At 42.1% G+C, this 17,921-nt stretch overlaps 1 protein-coding gene across 5 annotated transcripts in view; it reads right to left on the minus strand.

Annotated features, from left to right (window-relative positions):
- The window catches only part of SYNE3 (spectrin repeat containing nuclear envelope family member 3), an 82,868-nt gene that overhangs the window by 15,246 nt on the left and 49,701 nt on the right, over positions 1 to 17,921 (minus strand). For 2 of the 5 annotated variants that reach the window (XM_069737545.1, XM_069737538.1), the window contains 22 exons: positions 17,798 to 17,896; positions 17,624 to 17,716; positions 12,467 to 12,565; positions 12,268 to 12,366; positions 12,080 to 12,184; positions 11,882 to 11,986; positions 11,680 to 11,775; positions 11,303 to 11,407; positions 11,112 to 11,216; positions 10,897 to 11,001; positions 10,706 to 10,810; positions 9,607 to 9,708; positions 9,420 to 9,524; positions 9,235 to 9,339; positions 9,025 to 9,120; positions 8,407 to 8,493; positions 2,120 to 2,194; positions 1,943 to 1,993; positions 1,441 to 1,518; positions 1,211 to 1,300; positions 947 to 1,027; positions 569 to 710 (listed from right to left, as the gene is read on the minus strand). In XM_069737545.1, coding sequence (XP_069593646.1) covers positions 569 to 710; positions 947 to 1,027; positions 1,211 to 1,300; positions 1,441 to 1,518; positions 1,943 to 1,993; positions 2,120 to 2,194; positions 8,407 to 8,493; positions 9,025 to 9,120; positions 9,235 to 9,339; positions 9,420 to 9,524; positions 9,607 to 9,708; positions 10,706 to 10,810; positions 10,897 to 11,001; positions 11,112 to 11,216; positions 11,303 to 11,407; positions 11,680 to 11,775; positions 11,882 to 11,986; positions 12,080 to 12,184; positions 12,268 to 12,366; positions 12,467 to 12,565; positions 17,624 to 17,716; positions 17,798 to 17,896 — 2,128 coding nt within the window. Of the gene's footprint in view, positions 1 to 568; positions 711 to 946; positions 1,028 to 1,210; positions 1,301 to 1,440; positions 1,519 to 1,942; positions 1,994 to 2,119; positions 2,195 to 8,406; positions 8,494 to 9,024; positions 9,121 to 9,234; positions 9,340 to 9,419; positions 9,525 to 9,606; positions 9,709 to 10,705; positions 10,811 to 10,896; positions 11,002 to 11,111; positions 11,217 to 11,302; positions 11,408 to 11,493; positions 11,593 to 11,679; positions 11,776 to 11,881; positions 11,987 to 12,079; positions 12,185 to 12,267; positions 12,367 to 12,466; positions 12,566 to 17,623; positions 17,717 to 17,797; positions 17,897 to 17,921 lie in introns of all 5 variants that reach the window. The other 3 variants (XM_069737529.1, XM_069737554.1, XM_069737563.1) reach the window with 3 other exon arrangements.

Raw genomic sequence — 17,921 nt, forward strand, 5'->3', positions numbered from 1 at the left:
AGCCCAACATCTAGTATCCCAGCGTCATCGTCCTGTAGCCCAGCATCTAGTATCCCAGCGTCATCGTCCTGTAGCCCAGCATCTAGTATCCCAGCGTCATCGTCCTGTATCCCAGCATCTAGTATCCCAGCATCATCGTCCTATAGCCCAGCATCTAGTATCCCAGCATCATCGTCCTGTAGCCCAGCATCTAGTATCCCAGCGTCATCGTCCTGTAGCCCAGCATCTAGTATCCCAGCGTCATCGTCCTGTAGCCCAGCATCTAGTATCCCAGCATCATCGTCCTATAGCCCAGCGTCTAGTATCCCAGCATCATCGTCCTGTAGCCCAGCATCTAGTATCCCAGCGTCATCGTCCTGTAGCTCAGCATCTAGTATCCCAGCGTCATCATCCTGTAGCCCAGTCTCTTGTACCCCAACATCATCATCCTGTAGCTCAGCATCTAGTATCTCAGCGTCATCATCCTGTAGCCCAGTCTCTTGTACCCCAGTGTCGTCGCCCTGTACCCTTAGTGTCTTGTACTGTATTATCCTTGTGGATCCATTACATACACTGTACGAATCTTTACCTTCCTTCCAGTTCCGTCTGTGCTGGGAGAATCCACAAGGTCCACAGACTCCGCCAGGGACACGAACTTCTGATTCCTCCTGGATGTGGCAGGATTATTGGGAGATTTCGCTTTCTTTTTCATATTTTCTTCTGCAATAAAACTTTCCAGCAGAGAAGACACCATCACTCATCATGTATGGAGTAATGTAAGGGATATTTCACATTAGTTGCAGAAATGTCTGAAATCTTCCATGTGAATGTGGCCGTTCCTGCAGTTGGGGTCATAATTCTGCAGATCTCACTCAGACATATTGGACAGTGATAGAAAATTCTATAAATCTGCCAAGTGTGAATTTACCCCCAATATGTGCTGCACGCAACTCGGTTCTTCACTCACCTAGAAGTAATCTGCAGATGACCCGGACTAATCTGTGGTCCAGGTCTGCGCTGCCGCTCCTCGTCCTGGTGATGGCTGGTCCTGGGGAGAGGAAAGAACCATCAGATACTGGAACCAAAGAATGTACACCAGTATAAACCAATATAGACCAGTTTAAACCAATATAGATCATAATAAGCCAATATAGACCAATATAGACCAGTGTAAGCCAATATAGACAAGGATAAGCCAGTATAGACCAGTGTAAAGTACCAGTACAGTTACCTGAAAGTCAGACCTCCGGCCGCTGCTGGACTCCTGTGAGATGCTAGTGGTGGGTGGGACAGACTCGTTCCTTGGGTCGGATGTGAAACCCTGAAGAGTAAAATATAAGGGTCTCGTTCCCATCTGCCACAGACTTACATTACAGTAAGCTCAGAACCCCACGATCTTCATCTGGAAATAACTGGGAGTCACTACGGACACCCCTGATATTGAGATCACACACAACATACCTGCCTGAGTCACCGTTTATCCTTGAAGACCACCTCAAGTGTCCTTGACCACCAAGTTCATTAACCTCTTCATCACCACTGACGATACAGAGATTGAGGCTTTAGAACACATAATGCGGACGCTTTACAGCAGCAGACGGACACTGAGCGCACAGCTGCACACCTTGTGCTGTACCACAGCCGGGGATCCATGACCTCCGACCTTCCCTAATTCAAGAATTCATCCGGCACTGACCCCATGTAATGATTTCTACACAATTCCCCTCTATCACACGACTTCCCTCTTATCCTTTACCTTCCCACATTTTGGCACATCCACCCCTATAGCAGCACCCCCAAATGATCGGACATACACCAGTGGGGCAAGGAAGTCTATTACTTCATCCCATTGGAGAACTTTGCAATCAAGAGCTTTTATCCAGCTTGAATGGCTGATAACGGGGAGTAATAGCTTGCATCCAGTCTACGTCACCCTGATCATACAGAATTTTGGCTGAATTACCTTCCCGGAGCTTCAGATTTGTCATCTTTGTCGACTACTCTGAATTCATAGCTGAAAGACACAAGAACATTCAATGGACGGATACAGAAGTCGCCCGAGTGCGGAGAATCACCGGAGATCTCTGTGGGGTCATTACATGCCCAGGAATGACTGGTGACCCCACACGCCGACACTCACCTGGACGCCCCCGACGTCCTCTTGTCCCTTTGTTTGTTTGATCTCCATGGAGAATTAGATCCATTGCCAGAAACCCTGCCGGACAGAGGATCGAGTCATAGGATATCACATTACAATAGGGGGTTATATGAGGTCACATATAGTACATATTACACACCAGGGATAGGATATTACAGGGTACACACTATTCTATTCCCCGTCACCATAGTATCTAAAACATCATTATACTGCATGACACATAGATAGAATATATCAGTGTGTAACGCTCATTACGGTTACTGAACATTATATTACGTCTTAATATGTCACACAATATATGATGATATCACATCAGATCCTGCCGCATTAAATGGTCACATATCGCCATCAATGACATTACTGGGCAGCATTGTATACTTACATTGTATCACTGTTATTATGGAATCTGACCTGTTACATGTAACATATTATACTGTGGTGCATAACAATGACAGGTAATATAATATAGGGGTGTATTATGATATATAATATACAGTAAAGGGATTTATTATACTGTGGTGTATAACAATGACAGGTAATCTATATACAGTGGGGCAAAAAAGTATTTAGTCAGTCAGCAATAGTGCAAGTTCCACCACTTAAAAAGATGAGAGGCGTCTGTAATTTACATCATAGGTAGACCTCAACTATGGGAGACAAACTGAGAAAAAAAAATCCAGAAAATCACATTGTCTGTTTTTTTATCATTTTTTTTGCATATTATGGTGGAAAATAAGTATTTGGTCAGAAACAAACAATTAAGTTTTTTTGGCTCTCACAGACCTGTAACTTCTTCTTTAAGAGTCTCCTCTTTCCTCCACTCATTACCTGTAGTAATGGCACCTGTTTAAACTTGTTATCAGTATAAAAAGACACCTGTGCACACCCTCAAACAGTCTGACTCCAAACTCCACTATGGTGAAGACCAAAGAGCTGTCAAAGGACACCAGAAACAAAATTGTAGCCCTGCACCAGGCTGGGAAGACTGAATCTGCAATAGCCAACCAGCTTGGAGTGAAGAAATCAACAGTGGGAGCAATAATTAGAAAATGGAAGACATACAAGACCACTGATAATCTCCCTCGATCTGGGGCTCCACGCAAAATCCCACCCCGTGGGGTCAGAATGATCACAACAACGGTGAGCAAAAATCCCAGAACCACGCGGGGGGACCTAGTGAATGAACTGCAGAGAGCTGGGACCAATGTAACAAGGCCTACCAAAAGTAACACACTACGCCACCATGGACTCAGATCCTGCAGTGCCAGACGTGTCCCACTGCTTAAGCCAGTACATGTCCGGGCCCGTCTGAAGTTTGCTAGAGAGCATTTGGATGATCCAGAGGAGTTTTGGGAGAATGTCCTATGGTCTGATGAAACCAAACTGGAACTGTTTGGTAGAAACACAACTTGTCGTGTTTGGAGGAAAAAGAATACTGAGTTGCATCCATCAAACACCATACCTACTGTAAAGCATGGTGGTGGAAACATCATGCTTTGGGGCTGTTTCTCTGCAAAGGGGCCAGGACGACTGATCCGGGTACATGAAAGAATGAATGGGGCCATGTATCGTGAGATTTTGAGTGCAAACCTCCTTCCATCAGCAAAGGCATTGAAGATGAAACGTGGATGGGTCTTTCAACATGACAATGATCCAAAGCACACCGCCAGGGCAACGAAGGAGTGGCTTCGTAAGAAGCATTTCAAGGTCCTGGAGTGGCCTAGCCAGTCTCCAGATCTCAACCCTATAGAAAACCTTTGGAGGGAATTGAAAGTCCGTGTTGCCAAGCGAAAAGCCAAAAACATCACTGCTCTAGAGGAGATCTGCATGGAGGAATGGGCCAACATACCAACAACAGTGTGTGGCAACCTTGTGAAGACTTACAGAAAACGTTTGACCTCTGTCATTGCCAACAAAGGATATATTACAAAGTATTGAGATGAAATTTTGTTTCTGACCAAATACTTATTTTCCACCATAATATGCAAATAAAATGTTAAAAAAACAGACAATGTGATTTTCTGGATTTTTTTTTCTCAGTTTGTCTCCCATAGTTGAGGTCTACCTATAATGTAAATTACAGACGCCTCTCATCTTTTTAAGTGGTGGAACTTGCACTATTGCTGACTGACTAAATACTTTTTTGCCCCACTGTATGTAAGAGGCATCATGATTACTCGCTAATCCCGCCCCCTGCACAGTAGCTCCGCCTCCAACCACATCACCACACACAATCCCGCCCCCCATCACCACACACAATCCCGCCCCCCCACATCACCACACATAATCCCGCCCACCACATATAATCCTGCCCCCCAACACATCAGCACACAAAATCCCGTCCCCCAGCACATCACCACACATAATCCCGCCCCCCACATCACCACACATAATCCTGCCCCCCACCACATCACCACACATAATCCCGCCCCCACCACATCACCACAGATAATCCCGCCCCCCCACCCCATGACCACACATAATCCCGTTCCCCCTCCACATCACCACACAAAAACACATAATCCTGCCCCCCACTACATTACCACACATAATCCCGCCCCCCCACATAATCCCGCCCCACCACATTACCACACATAATCCCGCCCCCCACCACATTACCACACATAATCCTGCCCCCCCACCGCATTACCACATAATCCTGCCCCCCATCGCATTACCACTCACAATCCCGCCCCCCAGCACATCACCACACATAATCCTGCCCCCATTACATCACCAGATAATCCCGCCCCCACCACATTTCCACACATAATCCCGCCCCCACCACATCACCACACATAATCCCGCTCCCCCACCCCATTACCACACATAATCCCGTTCCCCCTCCACATCACCACACAATCCCGCCCCCCCACCACACATAATCCTGCCCCCCACCGCATTACCACACATAATCCCGCCCCCACCACATAATCCCGCCCCCCACCACATTACCACACATAATCACGCCCCCCACCACACAGTCCCGAACCCCACATTACCACACATAATCCCGCCCCCCACCACATTACCACACATAATCCCGCCCCCCACCACATTACCACACAATCCCGTCCCCCCACCACATTACCACACATAATCCCACCCCCCACCGCATTACTACATAATCCTGCCCCCCACCGCATTACCACACACAATCCCGCACCTCCACCACATTACCACACATAATCCCACCCCCCACCACATTACCACACGAGGCTCCATCCCCACACATTAGCACACGAGGCTCCGTCCACACACACACACACATTACCACACGAGGCTCCGTCCACACACATTACCACACGAGGCTCCGTCCACACACATTACCACACTAGACTCCGTCCCCACACATTACCACATGAAGCTCCGTCCCCACAAATTACCTCACAAGGCTCCGTCCCCCCACATTACCACACGAGGCTCCGTCCCCACACTGTTATTAACTTCATTTTAAGTTAATTTACCACCTGCGTAAGCGCTATTGAATGTTGTCATTATTTACTTTAATCACCTGCAGCGTTAATTAGATAGCAATGAGCGTGCCGAGCGTTAGCTGGCTGGAAACAGCTAGTATAATATAGGGGCCTATAATGATATATAATATACAGTAAAGCGATGTATTAGGCTATGTTCACACCTTGCGTCGGGTCCCTGCGGGTTCTCCCGCAGCGGATTTGATAAATCTGCAGGGCAAAACAACTGCGGTTCTCCCTGCAGATTTATCGCGGTTTGTTCCGCGTTTTCCGCTGCGGGTTTCCGCCTATACTATTGATGCTGCATATGCAGCAATATGCAGCATCAATAGTAATGTTAAAAATAATAAAAATTGGTTATACTCACCCTCTGATGTCCGGATCTCCTGGGCGCTGCACCCGGCGGTCCGGTTCCTAAGATGCTGTGGGAGAAGGACCCTTCGTGACGTCACGGTCATGTGACCGCGACGTCACCGCAGGTCCTGGTCGCACAGCAACTCTGACCGGACGGCCGCGTGCAGCGCCCAGGAGCTCCGGACATCAGAGGGTGAGTATAACCAGATTTTTTATTTTTTAACCCCAAATATGGTTCCCAGGGCCTGGAGGAGAGTCTCCTCTCCTCCACCCCGGGTACCACCCGCACATTATCCGCTTACTTCCCGCAACGTGGGCACAGCCCCATGCGGGAAGTAAGCGGTTCAATGTATTCCTATGGGTGCAGAATCGCAGCGATTCTGCACAAAGAAGTGACATGCTGCGGGTTGTAAACCGCTGCGTTCCCGCGCGGTTTTTCCCGCAGCATGTGCACAGCGGTTTGCGGTTTCCATAGGGTTTACATGTTACTGTAAACGCTATGGAAACTGCTGCGGACCCGCAGCATCAAAATCGCGGCGGTTCCGCGGTAAAAACCGCTAAGTGTGAATATAGCCTTATACTGTGGTGTATAACAATGACAGGTAATATAATATAGGGGCCTATTATGATATATAATATACAGTAAAGCGATTTATTATACTGTGGTGTATAACAATGACAGGTAATAGAATATAGGGGCCTACTATGATATATAATATACAGTAAAGCGATTTATTATACTGTGGCGTATAACAATGACAGGTAATATAATATAGAGGCCTATTATGATATATAATATACAGTAAAGCGTCTTATTATACTGTGGCGTATAACAATGACAGGTAATAGAATATAGGGGCCTATTAGGATATATAATATACAGTAAAGCGATTTATTATACTGTGGCGTATAACAATGACAGGTAATAGAATATAGGGGCCTATTATGATATATAATACACAGTAAAGCGATTTATTATACTGTGGCGTATAACAATGACAGGTAATAGAATATAGGGGCCTATTAGGATATATAATACACAGTAAAGCGATTTATTATACTGTGGTGTATAGCAATGACAGGTAATATAATATAGGGGCGTATTAAAGTGATGTATAACAGACACGTGATATAATGTGACACCAAATGTTATCCAATATGACGTGTATGTAGTACGAGCTGCGGGAAGGCGCACACAATAGAGTAACCCTGTGTAATGTAATTATTACATTGGTATTACTCACCGAGGGGATGTGAGCTGCCGCTATTGTAGAATTCCACTTGCCGCCTCCTCATGGTTTGGGAGAAAGCTCAGGTAAAAAACACTTGAACGCTGCGCTGATGAAAAAAGAATCACATATTGCAAGGAGGGAAGAGGAAGATTCATAGTAGTTTTTTGATAAAGATGACTGTTTGGCAGTGAAACGCGTCGTCACAAAGGAACCTTCGTCGCCCCTCCTTGCAAAATAGGATTCTTTTTTTTCATTAGAATTTTTTGAAGTGTTTTTTTTCCCTTTATTAGACATCTAACATGACGTAATACACTATAATAGAAATACATGTTGTGCCATGTGAGAAAACATTATAAATGCAATGTAATATTCCACTAATCACTACGGTGCTACCAAAGCAAGCAATAGAAATAGGTGACTAAATGATAAAGGAAAGAAATAACAGTCTCGCCCATGAGATGTGAGCGGTGATAGCGGAAGATCAGGAATCTGCAGCTGCCGGAATAACATGAGACCTGGATATAAATACAGGAAGACAATGTGGGACGTCAGCGCAGACTCCGGAGGATGATCCCTCCACACAGAACCATTGTAAGAACTAGTAAAAAGAAGGGACTGAACGAGCGGCCGGGAATCTCTCTCATTAGGGGGGACAACGATCCAAACTCCCATCCTGATGCATGATGGAGTCCGGGACATTATCGCCTGAATTCTGCTAAATCATTCCATATTGCCCAATTTCCATTTCCTGGCCCCTCAGTCAGTCTCATCATTTACTATTTAGTCCCAGTTCTTACAATGGTTCTGTGTGGAGGGATCGTCCTCCAGTGTTCGAACTAACATCACACATTTCGATTGCTTGCTTGGGTCGATCTCTACTTATCTGTTGGACGCCGCTGCTGTGGGTTTATGGAACATTATTTTCCATTTATTATATATATATATATATATATATATATATATATATATATATATATATATATTATTTATAAATATATATATTATTATATAATTTACACAACATGTAATTCTATTACAGTGTGCTTCATTGTATCCCTGTATCATATGTTACATTATATCACGTGTCTGTGATTAATCACATTCCTTTATATCACATATCATAACATGTTACATTACCTGTAAATACTAAGTGATATTATATTACATCATAATCCAGTATTTTATTAATACTGTATGTCATATTCACCTGTATGAGCCATTGTTCTCCTGAATCTCTGGCGGCCAATCTCCATCTGTCTTCTCCGCCGAGCTGATGCTAACCACATTGTTACTGGTGTAGATGATATAATATAAGGTTATTACAGTCTCACATCTATTATATCACATAAGTAACTGTGGGGAAATACAACGACTTCACAGCCTGCTGAGAGTTGTAACTTTCTAAATAGCTGGAGAAACAACAGGTAAATGGTGACACTTCAGGAGCCTTTCTCCAAATATCCAATTGAGGCCACGTTCACACTATCAGTATTTGGTCAGTATTTTACATCAGTATTTGTAAGCCAAAACCAGGAGTGGGTGATAAATACAGAAGTGGTGCATATGTTTCTATTATACTTTTCCTCTATTTGTTCCACTCCTGGTTTTGGCTTACAAATACTGATGTAAAATACTGACCAAATACTGACCGTGTGAACTTGGCCTTACAGTTACATCTGTGCCGGGGAGAGGATTACATGACCAGTAGCGTCGCTCCTGAAGAGCAACCCCACAATACATCTCCTGGGATTTGGGAGGGGTGAGAACCATTATGTTATTATTTCGTCCTGTATAACAGGGGCAGATTGTGGTCACATGCGGTCACCTGTGCACGTGTTGTTCTTTATGTCGGGGTGCTTTATTATAACGGGGTCGCCCGGCGGGATCTGTATTACTGTTCATCAGGACATCATAGCTGCTGCTACAAAGAGAAAAATGTATCAGTTTGTGTCCTGTTGATAAAACCAAATGTTACCTTTAACCAAATATTGTGAAATTTTTGATCCTATTGAAAACATCAATATTTTTTTTTTACCCAGACGAGCCCCCAGTTAGTTGAAATCCTTCCTTTCTCGGAGAGCCACTGGTACTCAGGTCATCTAGAAAATTTGTATAGAGGCCTTGCCTGTCTTGGCTGATACTGGAAGTCATGAATAATGAATACTAATAAAGGTCTGTGACGGCATCTTGTGATTTTCACTGAAAATGTTTTTTGTTTACCTGGACGAGCCCCCAATTTGTTGAAATCCTTCCTTTCTCGGAGAGGTATTAGTACTGATGTCATCTGGTGAATTCATGTTAATGACTTGCCCGTCTTGGCTGATACTTCCCAACAGAAAGAAATCCATAATTACTAAATGTTAGGGTATGCTATGAAGCCCATAGAACATACCAAGATTTTTTTTACCTGGATGAGCCAATCTGTCGAAATCCTCCCTTTCTCAGCGAGCCATCTATACTGATGTTATATAGAGAATCCTTATGGATGACCTGCTTGTCTTGGCCGAAACTGGTACAGGAAGTAATCAATGAATATACATTAATGTCCATGGGACAATGATATGAATCTAAGGCTGGTTTCACACTTGCGTTTTTAAACGCATGCGTTTGGAGAAAAAAAACGCATGGTGAAAAAACGCATGTAAACGCATGCACAAAAAACGCATGCGTTTTTATATTAAAAAACCAGAAAACACACTGATATGCCACCCTCCACCATAAAGGTGATAAAGGGGATCCTAACCCTAATGGGATCCTAACCCTAAAGGGATCCTAACCCTAACCCTAAAGGGATCCTAACCCTAACCCTAAAGGGATCCTAACCCTAACCCTAAAGGGATCCTAACCCTAACCCTAAAGGGATCCTAACCCTAACGGGATCCTAACCCTAACCCTAAAGGGATCCTAACCCTAACCCTAATCCCTTTATGGTTAGGGTTAGGATCCCTTTAGGGTTAGGATCCCTTTAGGGTTAGGATCCCTTTAGGGTTAGGATCCCTTTAGGGTTAGGGTTAGGATCCCTTTAGGGTTAGGATCCCTTTAGGGTTAGGGGTAGGGTTAGGATCCCTGTAGGGTTAGGGTTAGGATCCCTTTAGGGTTATGGTTAGGGTTAGGATCCCCTTTATCACCTTTATGGTGGAGGGTGGCATATATCAGTGTGTTTTCTGGTTTTTTAATATAAAAACGCATGCGTTTTTAACGCAAACAAACGCATGCACAAAAAAACGCATGCGTTTCCATTGACTCCAATGTATTTTTTGGCCCAAAAAAAACGCATGAAAACGCATGCGTTTTTATGTGTCCAAAAAACGCTCCTCAAAAATACTACAAGTTGCATTTTTGAAAATGAACGCATGCAGTAAAAAAACGCATGCGTTCAAAAACGCATGCAAACGCATGCACAAAAAAACGCATGCGTTTTCAATGTTAAATATAGGGGAAAAAACGCTGCAGACAAAAGCGCAAGTGTGAAACCACCCTAAGTGAAAATGTCAAAATTGTTTTACCCGTACGATCCCCGAATTTGTCCAATTCCTCCCTTTCTCGGATTGGCACTGGTATTAACGTCATTTGGAGAATCTCTATGGATGACCTGCCCATCTTGGCTGATACTGGTACAGGAAGAAATCAATGGATATAAATTAATATTCATGGGACAATGATATGAATCTAAGTGAAAATGTCAAAATTGTTTTACCTGTACGATCCTCCAATTTGTCCAAATCCTTCCTTTCTCAGAGTGGCACTGGTATCGATGTCATTTGGAGAATCTCTATGGATGGCCTGCCCGTCTTGGCTGATACTGGTACAGGAAGTAATCGATGGATATAAATTAATGTCCATAGGAGGATATAAATTAATGTTCAAGGGACTATGATATGATTCTAAGTAAAAATGTCAAAATTGTTTTACCGGTATGATCCCCCAATTTGTCCAATTCCTCCCTTTCTCGGATTGGCACTGGTATTGACATCATTTGGAGAATCTCTATGGATGACCTGCCCATCTTGGCTGATACTAGTACAGGAAGAAATCAATGGATATAAATTAATGTTCATGGGACAATGATATGAATCCAAGTGAAAATGTCAAAATTGTTTTACCCGTATGATCCCCGAATTTGTCCAATTCCTCCCTTTCTCGGATTGGCACTGGTATTGACGTCATTTGGAGAATCTCTATGGATGACCTGCCCGTCTTGGCTGATACTGGTACAGGAATTAATCAATGGATATAAATTAATGTTCATGGGACAATGATATGAACCTAAGTGAAAATGTCAAAATTGTTTTACCCGTATGATCCCCCAATTTGTCTAATTCCTTCTTTTCTCGGAGTGGCACTGGTATTGACGTCATTTGGAGAATCGCTATGGATGGCCTGCCCATCTTGGCTTATACCAGTACAGAAAAAAAAATAATATTAATAAATGTCTGTGAGGGTATTTGATGATGGTCATATAAATATAATTTATTTTTACCAAGATGAACCTCCAATTTGTCGAAATCCTTCCTTTCTAGAGCTATAGATACTGATGTCATCTAAAGAATCCTTATGGATGATTTGCCCGTCTTGGCTGAAAATGGTACAGGAAACAAATAAATCAAAATCAAATAATAGATATTAGTAACTGTTGGAGGGGAGCTTATGATAGTTAATAAAAATATAAATATTTGTTTTACCTGGATGGGCCCCGAATTTCTCGAATTATTTCCTCTCTTGAAGAACCTCTGGTGTGGATGTCACCTGGTGAATCCATATGGGTGACTTGTCCGTCTTGGATGATACTTTCCACACAAAGCACAAAGAAATCCATAATTAGTAAATGTCTGTGAGGCTTTGTTATGAAGCCCAGACAAAATATCAAGATTTTTTTTTACCCGGAAAAGTCACCAATTTGTTGAAATCCTTCTTTTCTCCGAAATCCACTGGTACGGATGTCATCTAGTGAGTTTACATGTTTGACTTGCCCGTCTTGGCCGATACTGAAAATATCAAATAATGGATAGTAATAAAGGCTGTGAAAGCATATATGACTGTCATTAAAATATCAGATTTTTTTTCATACCGGGACGAGTCCCCAACTTGTCGAAATCCTTCCTTCTTCATAGAAAGGTTGGTACTAATCTCATCTAAAGAATCCTTACGGATGATCTGCCCATCTTGGCTGAAAATAGCACAGAAAAAATAAATAATCAAAATAATAGATACTAGTAACTGCCTGAGGGAATCTTATAATTGTCAATGAAAATATAATTTTTTTTTACCTGGATGGGCCCCAAATTTGTCGACTTCCTTCCTTTCTTTTAGAGCCGCTGGTGATGACGTCATCTGGTGAATCCATATGGGTGACTTGTTCGTCTTGGCTGATACAAGAAGTAATTAATAATGGAAACAAAACCAATGTGTCGCCCTAGATTAATGGCACTTCCATTAAATAAGTACAACCTATACACAAAATGGAAGCCTTTATGCCAAATATATAAGAAATATACAAATCTTTATTAAGAAATATTCTTCCTGGGGTGTTCTTTAGTGTCTAAGAAGAAAGAAACCCCCAGGAAGAAGCAAAAGCAAAACGCGCGTCAGGGACCATTGCTGCACCTTACGGTTATGTACATTTGCTTTATTCATTCATTTATTTTGCAATCATACTCTGCTGTCAATATGCCTGGATTTCCAATGCTGTGGTGCTGCTAAGCTATTGATATGCTGCTAAATTATATTAAAGATAAGGTTTCTTATCTATGCCTAGTTCAGCCAGCAGCAGGCATAAGTTTCTGCACCTTATGTAAGTAAAGCACTTTGTGATAACTTTCTACATGACTGTCTATTTAATATAAACATTTTAAATATTATCCACCTGCTATTAGTATCTAATTCAGGCCTTATGTGATGCCTCTATGTTGCTAATCTACTTAGAATATATTAATAGAAGGTGGTTTTTCACCAATACATAGTCCAACTTGCAGCAAATATAGATCACTTTAATCACCAGCTCTATACTATATGCTATAAAATTATCTAGGTTTAATATATACATCATCGTATGTGTGTAGCTGTCTGACAGGAGATTCCCGCTGTGATTATACTCTTTTTATTCTCAAAATCTTTTTCTAAATTTTTCGGACTATAAGACGCACCGGACTATAAGACGCACCCAGGTTTTAGAGGTGGAAAATAGGGGAAAGAGTATTTGAAGCAAAAAAGGTGGTAAAATATTTAATAACACAAACATACTATTATATGGGATGTTATTATATATAATAGTTATGTTATTATGTTGGAAGCTATGGGTAGAAGATGGTGCTGCGGGACCAGAGTGGTGTCAGTAAAGTACTGTATGAAGACGCTGGAGGGTGAGTATAAGAATGGTGGCACAGGGCTTATATTTAAAGCACCACTCCAGCACAGAAAAATAACACTGGAGTGCTACTTTAAGAACCCATGAGAGACCTATAACTCCCAGCATGTCCTGCAGATTCTGTGGCATGCAGGGAGTTATAGTTCACCACAGGAGTGGCAGAGTGCTTTATTGCGTGTTGTAAAGACTAACCTTTTAATTGTGGCAACCAGCCACACTGTGGTGAGGTAAAATGCTAGAGCATCCCATCACACTACAGAGCCCTCCCTCTTGTTGCCTCTCCACAGCACAGGAGGAAGCTTGCAGATTCTAGTGTGGTGTCTGAAGCAGGGCTGTGGAGTCGGTAAGCCACAGTTGTGACTCTGACTCGTGGATTTTATCAGGTTCCGACTCCGGCTCCGACTCCTTCATAAATGGCCAATTCGTAACAATAAATTTACTTTGTCAAATATTAATATCGTGCTTATTCAGTTTCTCACCATCATATAAGTAATCAGACCACTTAGAGCAAAAACTATATTTATTAGAATACAATTAGAATATAGCAAATTACTTATATAAACTTTTCTAGACTCATGTAAGTAAATATGCAATAAACACTGTTATGCAGTTAATAAAAAGAAATCTATAAATTTGTCCTCAGAAAAAGTATTGCCTCTGTCAGATCCTCCTTCATGGATGCCCTCAAATCTGATCTAATTATTTTGAGAGCAGAGAACAACCTCTCTACACTAACTTGGGTTGGTGGCAAAGCAGTAACCACTCGGGCAACATCTCTGACAATATCAGGATACAGAGGAATCGCTTGTTGCACTGTTATTTTTGATGAACGGTCAAATTTCTCAATTTCTTTTAGTGCACATGAAAAATTCTGCTGAAAAAGTACTGGCTGTGTTCTTTGATGGGGATGTGATCGAAATATTTTTCGAAATTAAATTCTTCGTCAGTTGATGAGGGTGGAGATGTGGCAGGACGACCAAATTCTTCTTGTTCCTCCTGACTGTTCTGCAACCCTTTCATCCTTACAGCTATTTCAAACAGAGCTTCTTTTCCTTTAGTTTGCTGTTGATCATCTAGAAGAATCCGATGCATTGGGTCTACATAAACAGCTGCCAAAAGAATGTTATTTTGTAATAGTAGCTCCTCTCTCCGTTTCATTGATGTAGCAATGCCACTTGCAATTAACCCTCCTCTTTGGGACAGGCGAAACATCAGGTTCTTCCACTCTTTTAAGAAAATACCTGGAGTTAAGTCCTCTGCTTGTAATTTTTTAGTCACTGTAAATGGGTGGTCTAGCAATTTTTCCAGCTCAGTCACCTGATTCCACTGACTTTCATTTAGCGTCAGTTGAGGGTTAGCCATGTCTACAAGAAAGGTTTTCAGTTCAACCAAGCGCTGAATCATTAAGTAAGTACTGCCCCATCGTGTGGCTTGATCAATAATTGCCCCTTTTCCAGCACGTCTCTTCAAAATTGAGTCAACTTTAGGGGTTCTGGCAACAGTAGCCAATTTTCTCACCTTGCCAATAATCAGTGCAGCAGCATGTCCTTCTTGCAGACTGTCTCTTATAGCCAGCTGTAGCGTATGCACAACACAGCGCATGTGATGAATGAAAGAACGTATTGACACAGTTTCAACAAGATCATCTAAACTATCATGTTGCTGTTCATCTGAAGCAACTTCAGTTTGCTCCTCAGTTACAATACTGTGTTCCTCTATTTCAAACATTTCTGTATCTGTGGACCCAGAATGTTCTTCTAGCTGCTGGTCACCATCATTACTCTCATTCATTAGCTTAATAGTACTGATCATATTTGAAGCATTGTCAGTTATGACAGAAAGAACTTGCTCTTTTGTAAGTTCATAGTCTTGCAGAACCTTTTCCACCAAGACCTGGAAAAACTCACTGGTGTGATGAGCTTTGGTGTCTTTTACTGCCAATGTCTTGGTAACTATTTCATTTTTGTCACAAACAATCGGACATTGATGGCAAAATAGTGCACTCTGACGTGTGCAGGCATCCATTTTAAGAAACAGAAAGCGTCCCTTGAGAGTTTTTTTAAGTTCTTCCTTTTGTTTAAAAGCTTCTTCGATTACTAATTTTCTAATGCTCTCTCTCCAGAGAAACACCAAGCTTGCGGGCTATTTCCCCATTCAGACACATAAAAGCTGGTCGTGAAAATAATGAAATAGGCACACTATCCTTTACAACAAGCTCTATGATCTGTTTTTTAAATGTATCTACTGTCATTGTCACAGTAACTTTGTCACTGACAAAATATCTTGCAACTGATGGCTGCAAAGTTCTCTGCTCCTTTGTTTGGCTGGAAGAGCTGGGCACTGGTTCATTGGTTTGGATGCAGTCTTTCTCATCCACTGCTTTCAGTACTTCTGGATGAAAACGCTGTAAATGTCTTTTTAGATTAGAAGCTCTGGTAGGAGCATTTTTATCTTTGCCTGAATATGCACTGATCTTGGCTTCACAGCATTTGTTTTCGTCTGGATCATTTGTCATACACTGACAGACATAATGTTTTCTATCTTGAGTGATGGTGAAATGTTCAAATACAGCTGATTTAATGTGACGCTTTTTTGACATTCTCAGGTTTTTAATTCTGCATTCACAATCCAAATGACAATTGTTTTTCCTAAAAACAATTGTACAAAATTATTGCCAGGTCGTACAACTGATATAGTGGTCAGTAATACTGTTATTCCTCATGTACTCACATTAACTGATGCAAAGTTTGTTGAAAGGATAATACTTCTTACAGTCTTCCTCTTCTGAGTAGCAGCTGTGAGATGCTTGGAAGACGCACAAACATCTAGTCTAGAGGAGGAGCTTTACTACTAAGAATTTGCAACACATTTTCACTTTCAGTTTCATACATTGTAAGTAGGGGGGTTGGGGCAGCATGAGGTTAACCAAGTATAAGATTAGATATGGGCAGTGGAGAACAGTGACACACAAGAAGTAAGAAATGTCTATATCTCCAGCAGAACTGCTTATCACTGTTGTTCATAGTTTGATAGAACATATATATTTGAGTCACATTTATAAAATTCATATGAAAGTTCAATTATGAAATATTAATAATTTTTTTTTTTTAAAGCTGGAGTCGGTACATTTCTACCGACTCCGACTCCAACCAAAACTAACTCCAACTCCACAGCCCTGGTCTGAAGGACTTGTGATGACATCAAGAAGAGGGAGTGCTCTGTGCAGTCATGTGATTCTCCAGCCCGCCTACTTCATGACATCACACAGGTCCTTGTGCTGGAGCACTCGGCATCCAGCACAGCCCGGGCAGGTATGCAGCGATCTTATCTCCTCTGGCCCCTGCTCCTGCCCCCTCATCCACCGGACACCCAGATCTCCCCAGCTGCTACAGGAATCCAGCGCTGGGGAAACCATGTGTGTCCCTGCTTAAGTGAAGGACTATTCATTTTCTGCTCCCCACTCACTGCTCAGAGCTGACAGGTGGGCGGGGAAGCGGCTAATGAATATTCACTGAACTTTAATGATCGGGACAATGTGGGATCGCCTCCTAGTGCGATCCCACTCGCCGCTGCCCCCTCCCCACGTTACATCCCTACTATAAGACGCACCCACACTTTCCTCCCAAATTTGGAGGACAAAAAGTGCGTCTTATGGTCAGAAAAATACGGTATTTATTTTACTAAGGTTTTCTGACCTAGTCTTACCTTTTTAGAATATATGCGGTGATATGTTGTCTTATAACTGCACTCATACTGATTAGACACTCATACTGATTAGACATCATTGGTGGCTAATTATAAAAACATATGGAATTATTTTTAATGAACAGAATGTACTCTCCTTGATTGCAGTAATTTTTGCATTTGTATTTACTCCTGGAAATATTTTTTATGTTTTAATTAAATGTCTGTATATTTTTTCAGAAAGATTTGTATGTTTCTTATATACTTGGCATAAAGGTTTCCTTTTTGTGTATAGGTTGTACTTAATTAATAATGGGTATTAATAAATGTCTGTGAGGGCGCCACATGATGGTCACGGAAAATGTATATATTGTACCTGGACGAGCCCCCGATCTGTAGAAATCCTTCAGTTCTCGGAGAGCCGCTGACATCATCAGGTGAATCCATATGGATGACTTGCTCGTCTTGGCTGAGAAGTAATTAACAATGAGTATTAATAAATGTATCTGAGGGCATCGTAGGAGGGTCACTTAAAATATATATATTTTACCCGGACAAGCCCCTGATTTGTAGAAATCCTTCAGTTCTCGGAGAGCCGCTGACGTCATCTAGAGAATTCATATGGATGACTTGCCTATCTTGTCTGATACTGGTACAGGAAGTAACCGATTAAT

The sequence above is a fragment of the Ranitomeya imitator genome, chromosome 1, assembly GCF_032444005.1.
Source record: "Ranitomeya imitator isolate aRanImi1 chromosome 1, aRanImi1.pri, whole genome shotgun sequence".
Lineage (NCBI taxonomy): Eukaryota > Metazoa > Chordata > Amphibia > Anura > Dendrobatidae > Ranitomeya > Ranitomeya imitator.